Source organism: Lonchura striata, chromosome 4, assembly GCF_046129695.1.
Source record: "Lonchura striata isolate bLonStr1 chromosome 4, bLonStr1.mat, whole genome shotgun sequence".
NCBI classification, from domain to species: domain Eukaryota; kingdom Metazoa; phylum Chordata; class Aves; order Passeriformes; family Estrildidae; genus Lonchura; species Lonchura striata.
In genome coordinates, this window is record NC_134606.1 from 7,600,847 (window position 1) to 7,624,739 (window position 23,893).

Here is a 23,893-nt window from a genome sequence, read left to right on the forward strand (position 1 = left end):
CAAAGTCAAAATACATAGAAATAAACAGTTTATGGTATTCAGAGCTGCCCAATTTTTTACCTTTTCTAAATAAAAGCGGAAATCAGAATAAAGATGTAACAGTGGAAGAAAGAAGCCAGGAACTGGCATAAATTAATAATTGAATTTTCTCAACAATGATTTCTGAACTTAAAAACCAATGACACTGGAAACTTTGCTTTCAGAATTAGACTTTTGATTTTCTAGCACTAATATTTATCAAATTAATAGGGACTGAAGCAGCACCCAACAAGGATATTTGCAGAACTCAACTACCAAAAAACCAGTTCAGTAATGAAAAAAAAAAAAGCCCAAAACAAAAAACACCAAAACATAAATGAAAATAAAACACATCAAACCAAAACAGTTTTCATCCCCTTCTGCCTCCAAAGCTTCACCAGGCCACAACTACTCAAGATCTTCATTTAGATATAAGAGCCCTTGCTTCAAACTAAAGTTAATAAATTTAGTGCTGATAAATACTGGTTTGAGAGAATTCTTTGTTGAGAAGCCCTTCTGCAGCTTTAGCAGGTGTTTGTGCAAACCTCTCAGGATGCCAGAGCATTGGCAGAAATGTCTGCAGCCCCAAAACTTTCAATTTCAAGCAGTTGTGGGCTCTAATATACTACCTTCAGGTCTATCATAAACCATATTTATTTGACCCCTCTTAAGTTCTCCGCAAGCACTATAATCTAACTGCTGACCTGGTTTTGAGCAGCTACTCAGTAAGTTGAGTTTTTTTAGAAAGATTTGATAACATCAAAATATTTGCAGTAAAGCTTAAAACAAAAATCCTTAAAAGTGCTTGTTTTCATAAACTGACTTGGAAGTGAATTTGAAATCACAGAAAAATTATTTTTGGAAATAATAAGGAGCCATCAAGATACATGAAAGGAAGGTCTTACTGAACTTTCCCTAATGGTAGCCCTGATCTTCACTGAGCTCTATGCAGATAAAGAACACCTTGTATGACACTTCAAAACAAGCCTTCTGTAGTATTAGCTCATGATATTTTGCACAGCAGTATTTTCACTTAAGACCACAATGTAAGTTTCAAAGCATATACTTCTGCCAGGATTTGGGGCATGCAGAGAAGATAAGATATGAAGACTTTCAACAATAAAACGGGTAAGCAAGCTGACATTCTAAAAAAATCTGATACTTCTTGGAAACTTAATTTTTTCTTCAAATGTTTCCAGTACTTGCCTCATTTTTTAACAGATGCTTTCATTAAAGTTTAGCATGTTTGGAAATTGATGCATTTCCAAGCCATAGTTTGTACCTTTGATTAAGAACACAGTAGTATCTTAATAGGAAGATTCTACTGAAATAGCTGGAAAGAAAACATCAGGTCTTGACACTGTAGAATAAACTATTCATTTTATCAAGAAATCATCACTTCAAAATAGTCTTACAGGAAAAAGTAGTCAAGACTGGCTAAATATTAGTGTCATATACAATTCTGCAGCAACTCTTAACAGCCAAAAACCTTCCTATAGACATGGACTATGACAGCTTTCCTCCATACATACTGCTGCATGGATTATTTAATAGGCATAAAATCTGAGCAAATGAAGCTATTCAGTAGCCTGAAATATTGCATCTCACCTCCAGAGCTTGAAGAATGCAAGCATCAAGCCTAGCCAAAAAAAGGGGCAGGTTTTAAATTTTACATAAAGAAACATGCAGTAGACCACACAGGCAGCTGAAAGGCAAATCCAATAATACTCCTGGTCTAGATTAGCAAACTAATCCTAACAGTGATTAACACTAAGAAACAGGTAAGATCTGATTAGCTAACTAGTAAAATTGCATCTTAGCCAAAACTCAGAACACTAAGTCATACCTAGAACAGAACTGGTTACCAGCTTTATCAGTAACTAAACAGATTGCTTTACCCCTACAGCTTCACCAAAAATACTGTATTTTTAAAGAGGAAAATCCTTTAAGATATAAGGAAGTAATTTCACAAAATTACAAGGGAAGGACAGTTGTCATCATAAAGACTTAACCAAGTGGATATAAATTACTTAGCATCAGACAGTTCCAGCATCTATCTTACTGGTATTTTGATGTAAAGCCTACTAATACTGGGGTACCACAAACTGCATGTTTTAGCCAACACAGCATCCTATTCAGCTTTTCTTTTGCACAGTGCATCACATAGAGGGACACTGGTGCACAACTATGTCCCTTCCTTACAATTTTACTGCTACTTTTGCAAACTGCCTCCTCATCACTAGGCTACGGAACTACCACACAAGCCTTCCAAGTCTGGTATCTACTGAAGACAGCAGGGTTATATGCACAAGCACAAGGTGTTCTCTGGCCATAATGTTAGATTCAGTTTTACATTTTGAACTGTAGCACTCAACTCTGTTGACCAAGAAACTCCAAAAAAAAAATGAGTTCTGTTACATGCATTTATATTACATACAAACTATAGGAATCAACTGAAGTTTTCTAGTTCTTGAATCAGCACCTCTACTCTCATGAGGAGGGAAGCAGAATACTAAATGAAATTCTGGAGTAAAACACCTCTTTCATAGAGCTAGAACACCTGTAGTTGCCATATTAGAATACTATCTTTCCAACTGCTTATTTGCAGCTTCTTTAGTTAACCCATTTATACAGCTTCATAGAATTACTCAAACCAAGGGAAGGCTTAATCAAACAGATTTGCAGTAAGATTACTCAGAAATCATTGCATTGGGGAACGCAGTGGTATCAACTTTTTGCTACCATGTCTACTCTATTCCCCATGGCTTCCTTGCTTTTCAAAAAGCAAGCCATTTTTTCTGTGGCTTTTGCCTTTAAGCATCTTGTCAGAACTCTCAGCATTCTATATCAATAGAATAGACTTCAAGAACTGAGTTTCACTGGCAAAATCTAAGTTGCTTTAGGGCATAGCGCAAGCAACCTTTGCTCTCCTGCCAAAGGTGACAGACAGGGCACAAGCAAACCTGCACAACTACAAACTAGTGCTGCTGATCTAGAAACAACCTTTCTGCAAGAGCTCCCTTCCCACACTGAGGAAAGTAAAATCTCACCCGCGTCATTTTAAAAAAGTCTAACGATGGCCTGTTCCATCGTACATCCTCCTCCCGTCTGCGCTTCAGCCGGCTTTTCTTTTCGTTCAGGACGCAGGGCTGCGAGCGGCACCTCAGCAGGCCCTGCCGCCGGCTGAGCTCGGGTGTGGAGGTGGGAGTGCTGCTGGCTGAAGGCAAGAGATTCCCGGTCTCGGTGATGTGCTCCTGGGACAGGGACAGGCGGCGCCTTGGGTTAAAGTCACAAGGGCCTCCAGAATTCCAGCGGGTGCTGGAGCTCGTGCTGCCCTCGCTGCTGTCCACAAACCCGCTGCTGGCAGAGGAAGGTCTGGGTACTGGAGAGGTGTTGAAGCTGGTGATGGTGAAGACGTTGTTTAGGGACAGGATGTTTTGTGGCAGGCTGATGCTTGTGCTTCTCTGCAAGGTGGCACTTCCGTGGCTGTTGCAGCGCTGCAAGGTAGCGCTGCCGCCGCTGTTACAGCGTCTCTTTGACACAGGAGTCCAAACCTTGGAGCTGCCGGGCTTCCAGGGAGAGCGGCAGCGAGCCAGCTCGTCCGGCTCCGACAGGGACCTGCAGTGGCGCTTGGTGGGCGGTGCCAGGGGCTGGCCCGAGTTCTCGTTCAGGTTTAACTCGCTTATCCATCCCGACACCATGGACGTGTTGGAGGGCTCCTGCTGCCACGGCAGGCTGCCATTGCTGGCAGCGCCGGTGCTGAACGAGCACGCTGGGAAAGGGTAAGCTGAATTCCTGGTTGTGTCAGGCTGGATTGGGTAACCCCCATTTAAAGCTTTCCAAGGACTGTCTTCTGAAAGCAAAAAAAATATATATAGGTGAAAGATGAAAGGAGAAAAGAACAATTCGTGTTAAACCCAATTTAATGTAAAGCCATCAAAATCATCTTTAGAAGGATGAGTCATAAATACCCAGTTCCTAATCAAAATGTCACACTAAAAAAAAAGTAGGAAATTCAAAACCAAAAAGACCAAAGTATTTAATCAGGAACCAATCCAGGCAGCCCAATATATATGTACCTTGTTAATATTTTTTCCTTTACACTGAATAACTACTTTTTTTTTGTGAGCAACAGGACAGTTTCCTAGCACACACCATAATTAAATCACAGAATTGTGAAAACCTCAGGTACAACCAAAACAGATTATCAACACGAGAAGCCATCAGGGAACTTTTTTTTTTTTTACACAAGAGCAGGATAATCACTTCAGACTGCTGTTATTCATTTAGCTCTTATGCTTTTCTATTAAAAACACCTTATTAAAGAAAACTTCCAAAGGGTGTTCACATTCTCTGCTCTGAAAAGCTTTACTTGAAATTAGAAACAATATAAAGTTAAATCAGACTGAAGACTGTTGCTTCCCCCCTTGCACTCTGACTATAAGAAAAAACTCAAAATCTTAATTTAATGCATAAAATAAAGTATCCCTTAAGAGCCTCCTGCAAGTCTTACTGTGAATGCAGACATAGTGCACAACTTCTCATCTGAAGTGGCAACGCTGGGTTAAAAGCAGTCTGCCAGAGCAGCCTCTCACTCTTTTGTGAAGCATTTCTTTGAGAACATTCTGCACATTTTACAGCTGTTCCTCCACATTATACAATGAAGTGTAAGAAGAACTACAGCAGACTTTGGATTTGCAAATTGAAAAGCAGCAAAACTGTTGGCCAGCTAACAGTGCTTCATGCTTGGTTAGAAAATTTGCTAATTTAAACCAATTAGCCCAATAAGTTTCACTTATCCTGGCTTTCAAGAAAGAACATTTAAAATACCCATTTATTCCCATACACCTATTTTAAGAACCTAGATAGAGCCTAAACATTGAATACTAATATATTCTTAAAGTTGATTTTCTAAACTAAGTTTTATAGTAATAAACAGCTAAAAGACTTGCTGAGTAGCTTTAAAACTTGCAAACCCGAATAGTTGTACATGTTCCATGCCCAAAGTATGTCATGGATTATCCTGTTTATTTGGATCTTATTTAAAGAACACCCTATTGTCTCAAAATCATTTAACTGTGCAGACAGCTGGCCTATTCAAACATGTTTTATTAGAATTCCTCTGTCCTTCCTCCTCCATTCTTTCAGATGGGTACAACCACATACTGTGCTTTGCCTTAAGCATGCAAGCTCTTCAAGGCAGGGACCATCCATAATTCAGTGCAAGTAAAAGAGCCAACACAATGGGGTCCAGCTAATGCATAAAACTCCTAGCATCTACTGTAGGACAGTTTCCTAGCTGGGACTCACCTGATTTTTTAAAAATCCTTAGAAAGTTTTCTTCCAGACTGGGAGACTTTAAATAAAGTTTAATGTAAAAAAAAAAAAAGTCAAGAATCTGTGTTTCCATTGTTTACATGGCAGAGGTACCTAATAATTTAGTCTGGAAAACAGCTCTAAGATCAGAGACACACCATTAACTTAAATCTGCCAAGTCCACCACTAAATCATGTCCTGGGTGCCACATCTACATGTATTTTAAATACCTGCAGGGATGGTGACTCCACCACTGCCCTGGGCAGCCAGTTTCCATACTTGACAACCCTTTCAGTGAAGAAATGTTTCCTAACATCCAACCTAGGCCTCCTCTGGTACAATTTGAGGCCATTTCCTCTTGTCCTGTCACCTGTTATTTGGGAGAAGCCTTTCCCTCACACACAAGACAGATCACCTTGTTAGAGAAGATCGGGTTGGTCAAGCAGGACCTGCCTTTCATAATGCCCAGACTGAGGGACCTGTAGTTCCCAGACCCTCCTTCAGGCCCTTCTGGTAGATGAGTGTCACATTTGGTGACCTCCAGTCACCTGAGACCTCCCCAGGGAGCCAGGACTGCTGGTAAACAACAGAGTGGCTCGGTGAGCCCATCCATGACTCCCTCAGTCCTCTTGGGTGGATCCCATCCAGCCCCACAGACCTGTGTGGGTCTAAGTGATGGAGGAGATATCTGGCCATTTCTCCTTGGATTATAGGGGCTTCATTCTGCTCCCCATCCCTGTCTTCCACCTCAAGGGGCTGAGTACCCAGAGAACAACTGGTCTTACTGTTAAAGACTGTGGCAAAGAGGGCATTAAGCACCTCAGATTTTCACCATCCTTTGTCCCTATATTCTCCCTGCATCCAGTAAAAGGATGAAGATTCTCCTTAGCCCTCCTTTTGTTGCTGATGCATTTATAGAAACATTTTTTATTGTTTTATGGCAGTAGCCAGATTAGCTTCTTGTTGAACTCTGGCCCTTCCAATTGTCTCCCTGCATAACCTGACATCCTTATAGTCCTCCTGAGTTCCCTTCCCCTCCAAAGGTCAACTCTCCTGGCTTTTTTCCTCAGCCTTGAGCTCCAGCCAAAGCTCTCTGTTCAATCAGGCCAGTAATCTTCCCCACTGGCTGATCTTTCAGCACATGGGATAGCCTGCTCCTGCACCTTTAACATTTCCTTCTTAAAGCACATCCAGCCTTCCTGGACTCCTTTGTCATTCAGGACTGGCTCCCAAGGGATTCTGCCAATCAGCCTCCTACGCAGGCTGAAGTCTGCCCTCCAGAAGTTCAAGGTGGCAGTTCTCCTAATCCCTGCCTTTTTCTTTCTCCAAGGATCAAACATCCCAAGCAGCCTCTGACCACCACATCACCACCAGTCCTTCCCTGTTTAAAACCAGCAGAGTATCTTCCCCTGGCTGAGCTCACTCATCAGCTGCATCAGGGAGTTTTCTTCCATGAAGTCCAGGAACTCCTGGACTGCTTCCTCTCTGCTGCATTGTATTTCCAGCAGACATCTGGTAAATTGAAGTCCCCCACGACAACAAGGACTAGCAGTTGTGAGGCTTCTCCCAGCTGCTTACAGAGTATTTTCTCTGCCTCTCTTCATCCTGGTTGGGTGGTCTATAACAGACTCCCAACCAGGATACCTGCCTAGTTAATAGTGATACTTATACAAAGCACCATTTGAAACTTCTCACAAAACAGGATTCACGTGTTATGAGGAATCCCACTGAGCAAATAAAAGTCCTCCTTGCTCAGAGAAAACATAAAATGCAAAATTTCAACTCCACCCCTTAATAACGCAGTACAGAGTTCACATATCAATAACTAGAACTCTTGTTTTTGCTAGACAAACTTCTTCTAATAGGACCAAGGGTGAACAAAAGCAAATAACACTTCTATGAGGGCACTGGACTTCAACTTCTGTTTTGCATCATGGTGGATGGTCTGTGTGACAAAGAATATTATAAGATGTACAAAGATTTCTCTACTAGCTGAGGAATCTGAAGATGTTTAATGTGAAAAACAGCATTAGTGTGCTTCTGCACACCAAGGCAGATATTGAACAAAAATAAAAGTGTTACAAGGGCTTTTTACTATGCAAAGCAGATCACAAGTACAAAACTAACAACCAGCTATTCCCAGTATTGTTCAAAGACCAGCTTAAACCAGCAGGCTCTACAGCAGCATGCTCCATCCCCCTCACCTTATTTACAAAAGAAAGGCTGCTTGCTATACCAATTACCTCAGTAAAACACAGCTAAGGTTTCTGAAGAACTTACCATTGATTTCGAAAGGGAACAAGCTGCCACTTTTGTTCAGCTTCTCAGATGAGTACTGAAATCAATCAGAAAAAAAAAGTTTTAACTGTGGAAAGAGTCAGCATTCACTTCAAGGAAACTGCATGCAGTTTTTAGTTTTCCTATATGTGCAGTTAACAATGCCTTTAAAAGATAGGGTTTTCCAATATAATTTGAAGAAATTCCTGAACAGCTGATCTTTATTTATAAGCCTCTGGCACCAAATTATTTGTAATGTTTTCTGATCTATTGCTAAGTATCAAACTGTTTGAAGACTTACAACATTAGCCCATGCGAATAAACTGGAAAATTAAGAGTGATAATTCATCCTTAATGAAAGAGCTTTGATCCAATTCTCATTTCAGCACAGAGGAAATTACAATCTGGCAGTTGGGTTTCCATTTCCAGTCTTAAGGCTAGAAGGCAAAACACTTTATCTTCAACTAAGGGACAGGAATAGCTTTATCTAAATTAAATATACAAGGTCTTGAAGTTCACCACCATGAACACTTCTCCAAATCAGGCTTTATTAGTATTTCACATTTTCTTATAATCAATGCAGTGATTTTTTTTTACTTCTTCAAAGTAGAAAAGCCATTGAGAAATATCTTTCCTATCATCAAAATATCTTTAGCAGACTGACTGCTTTTTAAATCTCAGCTTATTGGTGCAAAACAACATAACAGCCATGCTTAAAACAAGGTCTGTGTGTAAAGGCCTTCAATTTAGCCTCATCAGTAGCATCTGCACAGTAAGACAAGTTCGTAACTAATTTAACGAAAAACTATTACTACAAAGGCATTCTTAATGGTCTAGATTTCTCAGACAAAGCACAGACCTTGCAAATACAGCATCCTATAAAGGAGCTATAAATAAGTGGCTCATAGCTCCATCAACCCAAGGGTCATTATTCACTCCCCCACCACCACCTCAGGATGGAGAGGAAGGTTGCTTTAAAAAACAGCAACACACTTTATGTGAACATTGTTCTCTGTGTACAGCCAAAGAAGATAGCATTGTACATACACTTCCTTTCCAGATACAAAGTCAATTTTTAAACAAACATCCTTGAGCTACAAAGCTTTTTCTTTTTTTTTTTTTCTGTACAGCAGCACATAGTGCTAGTAACAACTTTATATCCTTGAGCTCCACAGAGACAAACACTGAGCTGTGGTAATATTCCTTTGGTGGTATTGTTTCACAGGTAGGAAATAACAGAATAGCTTAAAGGATAGGACAGCAATGAGATTTTTAATCTCATTTTTTACTGGCATCTGCAAATGAGACAAACCATTTCATTTTTACTTTGTAAATATCTGTAGATGAATTTATAACCTCCTTTTAAAGAAGCTACTCTGAGTAAACAGCAGAACCTCAAAGTTAAATCTCCATTGGATCTGCTGTTAATTAATCCAATTCAAACCATTTGAAATCTGCAACTTGCCAATTCCATAGAATTCACATTTAAAAAGCCACTGCCCCCATTTACTTCAATCAGGTACCCGCTTCATGTGAAACACAGGAGCACCCTAAGGTAACAGTAGTTACATATCAGTTGTCCCTGAAGAGGAAATGGACAAATTAGAGACTTAAAGATAAGGTCTTCCAACAAATTCCTTTCCATCATTCCCCAAATAAAAGGCAATACCAACCTATTAAACTATCATACAGTAGCTACAGAAAATGTGTCTTTGTAACAAAATTGTGCCAAAAAGTCTTACAGCTGATTTATCCTGAGCCAGATGAAAATACAAGATGAATTAATATGGGCATGAGATGTTTAAAAAAACTATTTATTCAGACAAGATATTCAATGCTTATAAGGAAAAGAACTGCATGGACAATCCTACTTGGTTTTTATAGTTTTCAGGCAAATGCATCTATTACAAGGTTCTCTTCATGAATGTCCAAGTTATTTGATTAACTGTACTTCCACCACCTTAAAAAGTCTTGTCCATCAGTTGAGAGACTAAACTACATTATCTTTGACAACTGCAGAGCACTGAATCCCTTTCTCAGGGGGACCATGGAACAAGCAGGATCATGTACACAGACTATTTGTCCTTCAGAGAACTGCAATGTTCTCTAACTCAGAGAGCAACCCTATCCTTACAGCTATTTCTGACCATGTGCTGGAGAAGTCAGTACTCAGTTCCATGACAAAGCAGACATCTCCTCTGCAACTTGGGATCTTGTACACAGAATCCTGCTAGGTCACAAAAAAATTCTTTGCTAATTCTTTGGAGATTCAGACCAAAACTGTAAGAACATGACATCTGACATCACATGCTGAAAGGGAGAGTAAGCTGCACTATTTCCATCAAAAGCTCAAGGCACTGAAATAAGGGTTGAGTGACTAAGAGGACAGTAAGTAACAAATGTCCTTTACAATATATGCTTGGCTTTCTATAACTGAAACAAAAATACTTGGAAACAGTGTCTACTGGTGTATTTTAACCACATCTGGTAGCCCAAACTTGAGAAGACCCTGTCAGGCCGCAAATTCTTTATAGGAGGGAGGATTTTTTATCTGTATAGCACATGGGACAAGTCCCACTAGATATTACTGTAACAGGGCACTGAACCAGTTTATCAGCTCTCCTGGGTTGGCCACACTCTACCACTCCACACTCATTCCCTTTGTGCTAGGAGCTACATGAAGCTTCCTCAATTAATACTTTATTTTGTGATTACACCTGAAAAGAGCTTGCAATTGCTAAGAACCTTAACAGGGAAATCTGCTACCCTATGTGTGAAGGAAATCATCTTAGAATAAGGCCAAATTATTCAAAGGTCACTTTCCTGAAGAGGAAACACATCCATTTTGCAACTACTGCTTTTTGAATAGATGTTAAAACAGCCACGAAGATCTCATGCCTCTGGAGAATTTATCAGGGAAATAATGGCATATTTTAAGCTAGACACGTAAAACAATGAAACTACAAGTTTCACCTGAGGTTAGAATTGTTTGCTTCATGCCAAGAAGTGGATCTACTTGGAAATGCTTGTTCACAAATATAATCTCTTTCGTGCAGCTGGAGATATCATGTTCAAAAGGAAAGGAAACATTTAGGACAGTGCTGCAAGTTTCAGTTGGTTTTCTGAATCTTAACAGCTGTTCTTTCATTAAAATACTCACTTGAAAAGACACCTAGTCTGAACTGAGTGGAAGAGCTCTGCAAGTGAGGCTGACAACTAATTATAATTTACATCACTAATTTTAAGTGTTCTTTGCTAGCAGAAGCCAACTGCAACAAAAATAACTCTGGCTATTCTTCTACACTCCAATGTACTGCATTAAGGACTTCACAGCCTGTGCTATCCCTCCTCATTATACTCAGAATGACAACTTCATCTTCATACTTTTAAAATTAATGGCTTTAATTTCAAGGCATTTTTTCCAGTTTCCAAGTATATTTGAGTTCCTCCAATTTATCAGCATCCTTTCCAAACCACAGGGATGCCATTGTTTATCATTCAAATACTAATATAACCACCACCATACAGATGTGACTCAGTTTAAATGGGCCATGCCAGACCTCTGTTTCTCTACCAAATATGACTGGATATGAAATAGTGAGGAGGAACACTCTGACCTTTTCTCAGGATGCAAAGAGGTGATTAAGTCAAGTAGTCTGACCAGTGGCTTTTCCTCTGAGGAAGAATCTAATTCTACATCTTTCAATATAAATAAGCTTCAAAAATTAAAAATAATGGACCCCACATGCCTGGAAGGGGTTTTACAGTAAAACTTGTTCCTTTCACAAATCCTTGACTGGCAGCGCTTATGTTTCCTACTTAATATCACACCCTGACATCTTACAGCTCACATGCTATTACTTCACAAACCAACATGAAATTCTATACAGCAATATGAAAAAGGTACAAGTTTCGTCAGAATACAGAAAAATCTAATTTTGAGCAATTTTGAGCTCTATGAATGTTCTGAGAGTTCAAGGGACTAGAGACCAACTATTTGATTTAGTGCTGCTGTCAAGCCATGAAAGCCACAATGTGCTTAGAGAACTCCACACCTCTTTTGTGAGCTAGAGTTGAGCAACCAGGGACACTACCTTGTGAGCTACAGTAGCCAAACTGAGGAAAAAAGCTTGGGACAACCTTCCTGCTTCTACAGCAAGCCACCCAGTCATTTTCCTGAAGGCAGGTGCAAGACAAGGCTGTACAACATCACTTGAGCATGCACTAGGCTGAATTACACCAGCTTGGAAAATTAGCATGTCATTTAACAGAGCAGTAAAAAGCTGCAGCCAGTATTTTAAAACATAAAAGAGGTACTTGGTCACCACACAGCTTACACAAATGAAAAAGTGTACTATGTCCTATATGTGTTGTCTTTGTGCCCAGTTCGGCTGCACAGTACATAGCTTTGAAAGAGCTATTCTTTTTGCTTTTATAACCCTCATTCATGAGCTGTATAACAGCATAGCTTTTCCCCATCTATTTTATCTACTTGTGCCCAGACACTTGTGCAGATGCACAGTCAAAGGTATCACAAAATTGATAAGGTTTAACTACATTAACCCAGGCAAAAAAAATTGGTCTTAATCCTCAATCAGCTCACAATGAGGTTCACCACATGGTGTCACAGAACTTTGTGCCAGCAAAAGTAACAAAAGGGGCAGCCAAGATCACTTGAGAATTGCTCGAAACTGCTGCTACTATTAGAAGAAACCACAGCATTAACCTGAACTTCTTGCCAAAAAGCCTAAATGTGCTAGCAGTGATACCAGAACTATCACCAGCAGTCTTATTCTCTTAGTAACATTCACCAATTGCCTTTACCAGTGGAAAAAAAACCACTTATCTTAAGTTCACATTTTAGTCAGGAAACCATTATTTGCTTCCATGAATCCTTTTTAGTAAGGAGAAACCTACTTGCACACTTTTATTCATACTTGCTTCACTAGTTCCACACCTCACTATGCAATTTCCACACTTTTTCAGGGTGCCATTGTGTACAAACAGAACCTGTCCTCAGAACCTATTTTCTGTAAGAACTAAAGCACTTACAAAACCAATTACTTGACAGATAAAAGGAGGAGAGGAACAGCAGAAGGCCAAGGAGGAAACAACTGATGAGACATCATGTGCCATTTTCTGCTCTACCTGCTCTTTTTCATGCTTTATTGTAAGTCCAGATAAGGAGAGGAATAAAAACCAAAACCTACAAACACATTACAGCCTTACAGCCAACACACTCCTGTACAGACTCCACACAGTGTAAAAGCAGTAATATGCCCTTCTCTGCTATTAGAGGTCTGTGGTCCAAAGCCTTCAGTGACTATTGGTAAAAAGACAGGAAATTACAAGGTTCTGCTGCATATTTGTCACTGAACATGCTACTGGCTCTTAGTCATTACTGGCCCACAATTAGGCCTCAGTTTAGTTACAAATTATGACTTTGTCAGTTCACAGGGACAGCAGATTCTCCTACAAACTGCATGGCCCAAATGTTTCATCAAACCAGACAAAATAAATGCAAGCTAAGCATGCACTTCTCCTGAGAGTTAACATCATTTCAACACCTTAAATCTGCCTTTCAAGAATAGCATATATTTAAGGGGAAGGTGAAATAAACAAAATGAATTATTGGAAGAACTCTAAATGGACCTGCTACAGTTTTGAAAATAAAACTGCTTGATTAATGTCTACTTTAAACATCCTTACTGGACAAGGAACTGCATACATGAGAATTGCAGGTGCTTGTGCACAAATTCCACCACATTCAAGGCATGCTTCACCTGCTTTGGGCTCTTGAAATCAATAAGGAAGCAGTTCAGCTGTTTAAGTTACAATGCAGAGAATTTAAAAGTAACTGACATACTTCAGGTCCAGTATTACTTTTTAAAACGTAACAGAACTAGTGTTGAACAACACCTCGGCATTTAGTCAAGTTATTTTGTGTCCCATTGGAACACTAAAGTTTAACCTACAGAAGGGTGCCACTATAATCAAAGTCAGTAAAACAAAATTAGTGCATTCCATACAGAACATGGTTTCAGGGTTCTCAGGTAGGCACCTAGAACTGACAAGAGACTGTTATGCATTACTTCCTCTGGAGTAGCTATTTCATTCACAAGAGATGTGAAGAGAATAGATTCCTTCATGCCTGAATTGCATGCTTGAACCATACAATGTACTCAGATTAAACCAGCAAGAATAACACCAAAAATTAGAAAGTTTTTCAGAGCACCAGGTATCTGAGACACTGAAAAAGCCAGGATCCACTCTACTAGCATCAACAGTCTGGTAGTAACCTGACTTTTAGTTTAACTGTATTTACTTGATGATCTGTTTTCCTTCTGCCCAGTGCTGATAGTTACCTACATGGCAGTCAAGGATTCTTAGAAATATTCTTTTCAGATATAAAGCTAACAAACACCTGGTCTGTATGGGGAGAAGAAAACTCCAACCCATAAAAATATGTGTGCATTTTGCTAGTAAAAAAAAGGAATCCTGAGAAGCTTGAATAATCCTTTTCAGTTATTAGAACACTATTTCATGAAGAGAAGTGGCTTTTCGCTATTTAAAATGAAGTAGCAAGGTTAAAAAAAAAATCATTAAAGTAAAAAACATCACTTCAAAAATGGACTAAAAACCGTAGATCCCCTTTTCCTTCCCATTACAACTCTCACCCTTGCAAACCAGTCTTAACTTAAATAGCTAAATTCTGGCTGATCTGCATTCTTCAATTTGTTATGCAGTTGTGAGTTACTTGGCATTTCACATTTATTTCATGTTGTTTTGGTAAATCCTTACCAGATTAATACTGTATGTTTTACAGGTCAGATCATCCAAGCTCTGGTTCTGCAGCTTTTCTGTTATTAGTGTTACCATGGTAGTTGTTCCTTTTCCACTGCTCACACAAGTGTTGGAGGCTCTTCAGTCTCTTCTTTCAATACTCATGAGCCATTTCTGTTTTGGTCTAGAATCTTGAGACTTTTGCTTCCATCTTAATGCCAAAGTTTATTTCCAAATGCTGTCAGTGTATCATGTCTGGTTTCCTGTAAAATTGGATTAGAAAAAAGGAAAAAGGTCAGAAAAAATTCTTGCGTATATCATAAGTATTGTAGTAACACAACTCATATTTGGACTAGTCCCTATGCAAATATATCACTTTGTGACCAATGCTGATGGCCTGGCATTTCAGATTACACAACTCGGGAAAGAATATTCCTATTTGAGATTTCACTGATTAAAATTTCACTCATTAATGGTGCAGATCAGAGTATACTATTTGGCTGTTTCCTGCTACTGAACTGTTTCTATGTAGGAGTTTAATCCAAGGCAGAAGGAAAGCTTTCCCTCGTTTAAACTACTGACGCCTAAACCAGGTATATTAGAACAGCACATGACACAGGCATTTACCCACCATACTGTACTGCATGTTTAACACTACTTGGCATATTAAAGCATTCTACTGTATTTTTCACCACTAATCCCCTCTTAAAAACAGAAGTGAAGCAGTGGGTAACAAACACTATACCACTTCCTAAACCCTCAGCTACTTTTAGTATCTTGCCCTGCATTTTTTTTAGCTTTTTCTTTAAAGGTTACATAATTGTTACCTGTCAGCAAACATCAGATCTGGTAACCAGGACAGATTTTCATATACATAAAAGTATCACAGACAACAGCTTTGATATCTTTATTCTGTGAGCAGTCATCTAAATCAAAAGCACTAGGTTCATCAGCTACCTCTTTTATCTTAAACATCCTCTACATATTTTCTCTCTCTAGTGACCTGCATTAACCATTCTAGATGATTTAAGCTGGCCAAGCATGTTCAGGGACCACTTATGGAATATAAAGTGGAAAGAGATCTTCACAGAGTATTTCCAGATTTAAACATGAGGCTTTGCGAAGGAACATTGACGCTACCAGGACCATAAGCTTACTTACATTTTCTAGTTTTAAATCTACAGTTTAAAAAAAGGCAAAATATTATTTTCAAATAACATTTCCATAAAATATTGCTTCTTCTACACTACTAATTAGCTGTTTAAATAACTAGTAGTAGCAAAGAAAAAAAGCAACTTGAGGCTATGAGTCAAGTTAAACCCACTTAAAATTAAGATATTAGTATTAGTAATGGTGATGTTAGACTATCTTTTAAACCTGTTGCCTTTAATTACATCCTCAAATATGATTTTCATATGCTAACCATGCACTATTTTACCTTCACAGCAGTCTACTACACAGCAACCTCCCTCAGCCTGACAGCTTGGCACACAAACACAACTTCTGCCCAACTTTTGGCCTTGTTCTTATATCTGCTTTTTTTTTGCTGTAAGATAGAATGCTTAGAAATGCTCTTCCTCCACAAATAATGCTACACAGATAGCTGGAAATTCAACTGATCTGGTTTTACTTCATGTAAAAATGTGTCCTATCTTTCAGGAAAGCGTACAACTTGAAATATTTACATTTTGTTCTGACATCACACCAGGTCAAATATTAAAAAACCCTCAAGTTCATACACTCACTGGTAAAGGTGGCACACACCCTGTTCAATGTGAGCAATCAAAGCAAAGTGTGGCTCATGAAATACTGAAGCCAAGTTTGAGGGCAAGCATGTGAACGCAGCAGTATCTAGAGCAGCACAATCAAACATTGCTGTGTCCCTTTTAAACCTGGTGGAGTTTAAAGTAAATCTGGAAATCCAGAATAGAGGTCACAAAAAAGGCTGACTGGTGGTCAGATGTTGCTCCTTTACAGATTGAAAATACTGAAATCATTCATAACCAGTGCAAAGACTTTCAGATTCATGTTTAGGATGAATGTTTCCACTAGTAAGAGGCTAGTATTGAGAATCAGCTGAAAAGTTCAACGCAGGTATAGTTACTTCTATTAAGAAGAGCCATAGAAGAAATTGCGGGGTTTTATTTCCCTCAAAGAAAAAAAAAAAAATCAAAATCCAATAAAAATACCAAAGATGGGAGAATGATTAGAGATCAGTTTATTATATTTTGCTTAGTACTTCAACTCTTCAAATGTTTCACTGCAATTTTAAGTCAGCTAAATACAAACTAAAATAAGGAGAGACTAGACAGAATGACATTAGATTTCAGTTAACAGACCAATTGAATCCAAGGATAAAGGGAAAGCAAATGAAATCACAGAAGCACAGCACTTTCAAAATCATGCTGAACTGTAGTTATTCACATTCATAAACTCTACCAGCTACTGAAAGGAGTATTTGGGCACTGCAACCATTCAGGCACTTTCTGACAGCATGGAATGCAATCAGTTCTAAAATACAGGCACTGTGAAACCTCTCCACCACCAAAAAAAAATTAATTTTAACCATTTGCACAATAATTTTTCAAATGGAGACCTGCTCCATTGACTAAGTTTTATTTTTAAGTATAGGGCAGGGATGGAAAGGTGCTGTTAGCCCAAAATGCCTTCATCTATCTGCTCCTACTTTCTCCTGCTCTCCATTACAAGTCAATTCCATTTCTCAATATGAAGCACAACCCTGATAACAGGGCTTGCAGTTCAAATCAGAAGCACACTTAAGTGAATTGCCTTCTCACCCTTCTTAAATGTGCTTCATCAGTACATTGGTATTAACTGTTTTACACCAGAAATCTGTTCTTACAGTCCTCATTAAGGATGACACAACAAATGTTTCAAGTGGTCAAAATGTCACCAACACACTCCTACCACTGAAATGTCACCATCACACTCCTACCACTGCAAGCCATTGTAGGCTGCACTTGGATGTACCTCCGCTGCCATCACAACTGCCAACACATTCTCTTCTCTGGCTACTTGTGGCCCACAGAGCAGTGTGCCAGCACAAGTGCTTCTGCTCACCACAGAGAACTAGATCAAGGAATTTTTATAGCTGGATGAAACCAAAACACTTCCTTTTGTTTCTGGGAAATGTTTCCAGCTGGATCAGCTCCCCAGCCTGGTTTGCCATGAACTGGACACAAATGCTTGTGTGGGAGCATTGTGGGATGCTGCCACTGCTTGTCCAAGTACCTGTCCAACCACAGCATCAGAAAGAAAAGAAATTCCCCACACAAGAAAGCCAGTTGACATGAGCATTTCCTACACTGAGCCACGCAGATTCTTCTTTAATTAGAAATTAGGCATCTCCTCCTGAAACATGGTTTGAACATGTTTTGCTCCCACCTTCCTTTCCCAATTTGTACTCCTTTGACTGGTCAAACTTAGCAGCTCAAAGGGATCTGAAATCTTCCCCACAGCCTCAGCACTTTAACTCAGTGACCAAACTCCCAGTTCACTCTGATTGAGCTATGTATACTCTACAAGGAATTGTTTCCCTCATCTTTGCTAATTAATATTGGCTGCCAGGAGACAAGAGATTCTGAAGAATGACATAGCTGTGGTCATTTTAAATCTTTGTTATGTATTTATAAGCTTTTGGTCCCTCAATATCTCCTAGAGGGAAGCTCTTCACCTAATTTTCCTATTTTTTGAGGGTTACGTTTATTTCAAGACTCTCTGCTATGGTATGTATTTAATGGATCCACAGAGAGTAGAGTAAGCTGTTTATGTACTTTTTCCACCATGCATTTTTTCTAGAGCTGGTTAAAGGCAGCCAACTTTATTTTTCAGTCTCTCCTTATTGTACTCTATGCTTATCAGGCTGAATCCCTCTCAAACTGCTCAGCACTTCACACTAATTGGATTTTCAGCAATATGAACTATTTGACCATCCTTGTTAGGGCAATGAAGATGCTGCTGAATTTATGTTTTCAGCTGCCTCATGGCAGAGATCTTGGCACTATCCAGTCCTTCCCCAGCCTCCAGAGAGCATGGAAGCACAACCCACAGGTAACACACCTCTGCTGTCACCTCATCTCCACAGGCAGCAGCAGAGCCAGGGGCTGCCAGCTCAAACAGGAACATCCTCCAAGCCTTGAGCTGATAACAACAGGCCTTGGAGCTCCAAGTTGGAAGGAGTCCTACAAGATTATAGCCATCCTTCCCTGAGCACACCATCCTTTGTGGAGCCTGATTAGGTAGGATAGTGAGCAAGCTGAGACCTCCAAGATAAACACACAACAAAAGATGTTACTCAGTCTCTGTCCTCAGAGAAACTTAATTATCCCATGATCTTGAGCTGAGGGACAGAGGTGAGAGGTGGGGAGGACGAGAAGCTAATTTTTCTGTTACTGAAAGGTAGACTAATCAAAAGGAATAAATGGAATATAAAAATCAAACTCCAAATGCAAGCCAAAGCTAATACTCCTCAAAGCTGGAGAATGAGCTGTGATGGAGTCAGCATCTCCACTGTCTCTGATTTAAAGTTCTTTGCTATTCATTCTGAAGGTGAGAAAAGGAAAGATTCATTATTATATGTCTATAGTACTACTAAAGGAGAAACGGTTTATATCTTTAAAAGTTTAGCTACAACTAGTAATGACTTGTAAAATCTCTGCCAAAATTAACAGTGGCAATAGAACAGAAGTGCTCATGTCACAAAATCTTCATCTTCTCAGTGACATCATTAGTGTCTTTTTTGGGGAAGACTACTAAAAATACAGAATATCCAACCTCCCAGTCAATTAAAGGATGTCAGAAGCTCATTCAATTTGACAAGCTACTTTCAAAGAGATGAAGAGTCCTGATGAAGAACACAAAGCCAACACACAAAAAGAATCTCTCCTTGGCTCTAAGAAAGTAAGGCAGCCAGACTCATTTCCAACCCACTCCTCCTCCTCCTCTGCATCCTGCAGGACGAAATGTTCCAGCAACAGCTCATCTCAATGGGAAAATTTACATTTGTTTGAAACACTTCTAACAATTTCTTCTGTTTCTGGAAGTTCTATCTTGGATAAAGAAAAGATCACAAGATTTTTAGATCATTTCCCCATAACACAAATGTAGGTGTTTCTTGGTGATCACTGTTCCATTATTTTTCTGCCTATGGCATTGAAATGACCTGTGAGAACATAGAGGGTTGTTCCCTGTTACTTCACATTATTTCCTACTCTCTGCTCCAAGTGCTACATGGAACCTTTCTTGCCAACAATCCCATACATGCACTTAGCTTGCTCCCAGAAGAAAAGGATTAGCTGGAGTCAAAATTCCAATTCGGATAAGTAGGTCCTTAAAAATATTATCTCTGCTTCAGCAAGCCAAAGGAGCTAATCACTGCAGCAGTACTAACTCCAGATCTAGATGTTTTTGCTACTACACTCTAGACAAAGGTGATGTGATTTTTTTGCCTCCTGGCACTTTCTGCAGCACTCAAGAAGCACTTCAAAACTGAAACACCACATGAAGCTGATCAAGTTCTAACAGAGCATCATCTGTCCCATGCCACTTATGCTCGAAGCAACTCTAAGTTGGAAGACCAACTTTTCAGAAACTAAGCTCATACATTATACCATCTGACAAAAAGCTACAAAATGTCTACTTTCCTGCAATGCAAAATTCCAACTTCCGAAAGGGAAAAGAATATTCTACTTCTAAAAATACATATTATTTCTACAGTGCTAAGAAGTTCATTTAGAGGCTAAGCATTCCTTATAACATAAGTCTATTATTAATAACTTTTAGCCCAGAAAAGTTGTTGAGAACAGGCACTTAAAAGAGAATTATTTGGATTCTATCCTTTCCAGCATTAATCTGCAGTGTGGCTATTCTGCAAACCTTCCAAAATTCCACAACAAGTAAAAAAAAAAATCTGTTTTAATTAGAAAGGTCCCTACAGCTATAAAATTATCAATCCAAATTTTGGGGGATTGATACTAAAAGGGGACACCTCTATTTCCAACTTATTGTACTTCAGGAGTCCTCTCAATGCCATTAACTAGCACCCCTTTATTTTCTGAGGTTCTTTACAAAGATGTTTTTAACAGTGCATTAGAATAACAGTTTCTGACCAAAAGGACCAAGAACAGAGTTGACAATCCTAGCTTGTATTCTGTAGAAACTGTTTCACAACCATCTAAAATATTCTGTTTAAATTGTTGTTCTCCCTGAAGAGTCCAGATGTGACAAAATAAAGCCTTAACACCACACCCTACACATTCTAGAACTCTGAACAAACCCAATTTCACCATCTGCAATTCAGAGTTTCTCTAAAAGGACTTAAGGCAGATTTCATGAGTTACAGAACCTCTCCTTCTCCATGCAGTGCTTTCATAAATCAATTTTCATTAGAAGGAAGCTTCCATATTATGAAGTGTTCAAGCACAGATTCAGGCTGACACAACTCCAGCACAGAACACCAAGAAGGGACAAGAAGAATAAGCTGGAAGACATCCTTTACATCAACTTATGGCCACTGGAGACAAATTTTAGATATTCCACAGGCTCTGAAAGCATAAGAAATATCAAGAGCTCAAAACTGTCTGCTGAAGAATATACATCACAAAGTGCAAGGCAAGACTACAGATCACCACTCTGAGGTCAAAAATGAGGGTTTGGGTTGTTAATACCTCCAGAGACAGATGAGACTAAATATCAGATCCACTTACTGCAGAAAATCACTACTGAGCCCAGAATTTCAGTTTTGACCCTAAACCATCATCACGAAGACCAAATGGTCATTGAGGAAGGCGAGACAAAATATAAACTGCTACTAAAATAAAGCTGCCTCCTACACACTCACTTCTACTCCATCTCCCACACTTCAGATCCAAGAGCTCCTATGAGAAGGGAGGGAAGCCTCAACCATCACCCACAGCCTCTGGATTCCACTTCACTTTAAAAAGACAGGTGATATGATGGAAAGAGGTTAAAGGCAATACTTTGGTATTAATGAAATTAAGGATGGTTTCCCATCCTTAGCTATACAATTCACCCACCTTGGCTGAGAACACATACAAAACAAAAACCTAAAATAATTAATTACATTTTGAATTAGAACCAAAATATTTTATAATATGAACTGTTGTCTGTAATAATTATACCCCCTTTTACTTCTCAAGTTACTGTCAGTAGTTTGGGTTTCATTTAAAACAAGATGAGAGTCACCTTCCAGAAAGGAAAAAGGGTGGAGATAAGCAATGTTAAACCTTTGTCACAGTTTATAAAGTACACTTCTCAGAGCAACAGAAGTGGTTAAGTAAGCTCAAGAGACTTTTTCCAGGTCATACCTAATTAAAGCAGGGAATATATCACTACAGAAAACTAGGGCTAAGAACTCAACTCAGCCAGAGGTTAAAGCATTTTTTTATTGCTAACTCATATCAGTAAAAAGTCAGTCTCAGATTTAAACCTGTCTTTCAGGCCAAATACTCATATCAGACAAGTCATCCTGCATCTTTTAAAGTATCTTTGTCAGACAGGACAACAGATGAGCTGTGCCTTGTGTCTGATGCTGCTCAAAGATGCTGTTCCAAGATACTTTTGTTACTTACACTCTTTCCTAAAATAATCTACCACAATGGCAAGGCAAGGATTTAATTCGTTTTGCTGAAGAATATTTACATCTACTCTGTTTGGAGTTCCATTTGAATGAGCCATTAGCACTGGCCCATGACCAGTCATCTCCCTGCAATGTGAGATTTGGACGCTTTCTCCTCAGCCCTACTGCAGAAAGCCCAAGGCTACGATGCAATGTTGAGAACAGAACTCTGATCTACTGAGGCTTGAACACATGAACACCAAGCCCTTGGCTTTTGCAGTAATTATCAACTAAATGAGCTAACAGTCATTATTTCAAGACTACACTACTCAAACCAAGAGCTACTGCCTGTTTGAGCAATTCAGAACAGAACCTAGTGGCCAATCTCCACCTTTTTACTGTAACGTTTAGTTACTGAACTCAAAGCTCAGGTCCTACACAAGTTACTTCCACCTCCACATACTACTTTTATAAATATGCTACTTAAAACCAATGGAAGTATTTACTTCATAGACTAAGCCTCCAGTAAGATACAAAAATCAGACTCAAATAGTAATTTATACTGATAATATTAGTGTTTGGTGAAATCTAACAGACTATCATTAAAGTAAGTGCTCCAGACTGTACAAGACCCATGAGATTTTCTTTTCTAAGGCTTGAAGAATGAAAAAATAAATCAACTGGACCTACTACCAATATATTTGTTTCACTCCACCAGTTAGAAAAGCCAGAGTGAAAAACAGTATCACCTACTTTTGCTTAGTGTTTGCCCTTAAAACTGAGAAGTAAAACAGACACATAAGCATACTTTAAAAATACCCAGGGCTGAAAAAAACCACAGCACTGATCCTTAACTTGTATGGCAGTGACAATGATTACCCCACACACATCCTGCTTCCCTGTGACAGAATGGAATAACACCAGCACTGAAGTACTGCTCTATTACCAAAGCCTATGGGCTTGGAGCTGAGGGACTGTACAAATCTCTTCCATACATCCTGCTCCCAAAACACACACAGCTAATAAACCTCCTCCTGTTTGCCTTCAGGTTCATTCTGAGGAGTGTCAGACATCTGGTTGGCTTGTTTAAAATAAAAAGCCCAACTAGTAGGTTTGTTTTTATGATCCCAAGTGTGAAATGTTCTTGCTGGAGGCCTCAGGCCAGGTGAAAAACACTTATGTTAAGATGCTACTTCATGGCATTTCAGAGATCTAATGAGCTATATAATCTGCATGCAGGGAAGTCTCCCTTCATTAGCTTGCATACAACTATGGAAATTAAAAATGAGGAACCTGTGGTAGTCCAAATATTCTTCAGTAAATAGTACAGCTTGTGAAGTGCAGATAGCATTAAATTTAGAACTCAAGTTCTGAGCAGTACTCTGTAAATATCCGTACATCTCAATGCTTACAGCAACATGAAGCACATTTCTCTAAGCCTCACTTATTTTTTATACTATGAGTAATATTTCCTTCTCATGACAAAGTACTATGCCCAATTTAGCTGTTTAACAAAAGTGAGTCTTTGTCTCAACATTGGAACTCTCCAGAAGATCATTGTGCAACTATACTGAATGAGCATAGGGATGTGTGTACCCCGATTTTAGCAGTTCACGAGTACACTGTTTACATATTCTCATATAAAACCCTAAAGTGTAAAGAACAAAAATTACAGGAAGAGTTTACACAACAGTAAAAGACTATGCAGGCTTGTATAAAATAGTTAAAGCTTGCTGCTACATTATCTGTATGGCAAGAGCATGGAAATGCATTGAACAGATATGAAATATGGTGTGTAGCTGACAACCAAATTCCATCTCATGGCCCAAACTTGTTCTCTATCATGCCTCACCATCTGCAACTTGTCACTGAAGAAACCCTAATTCATGTGGCAGGAGATAC

The 23,893-nt window shown here is 39.1% G+C and overlaps 1 protein-coding gene across 1 annotated transcript in view; it reads right to left on the reverse strand.

Moving 5' to 3' along the window:
- FAM53A (family with sequence similarity 53 member A) overlaps nucleotides 1-23,893 on the reverse strand; it is a 69,910-nt gene that overhangs the window by 34,798 nt on the left and 11,219 nt on the right. Inside the window, exons 2-4 of the mRNA XM_021535679.2 lie at nucleotides 14,413-14,657; nucleotides 7,615-7,669; nucleotides 3,069-3,871 (exon numbers count right to left, since the gene is read on the reverse strand). Coding sequence (XP_021391354.2) covers nucleotides 3,069-3,871; nucleotides 7,615-7,669; nucleotides 14,413-14,490 — 936 coding nt within the window. The 5' untranslated portion in view covers nucleotides 14,491-14,657. The remainder of the gene's footprint in view (nucleotides 1-3,068; nucleotides 3,872-7,614; nucleotides 7,670-14,412; nucleotides 14,658-23,893) is intronic.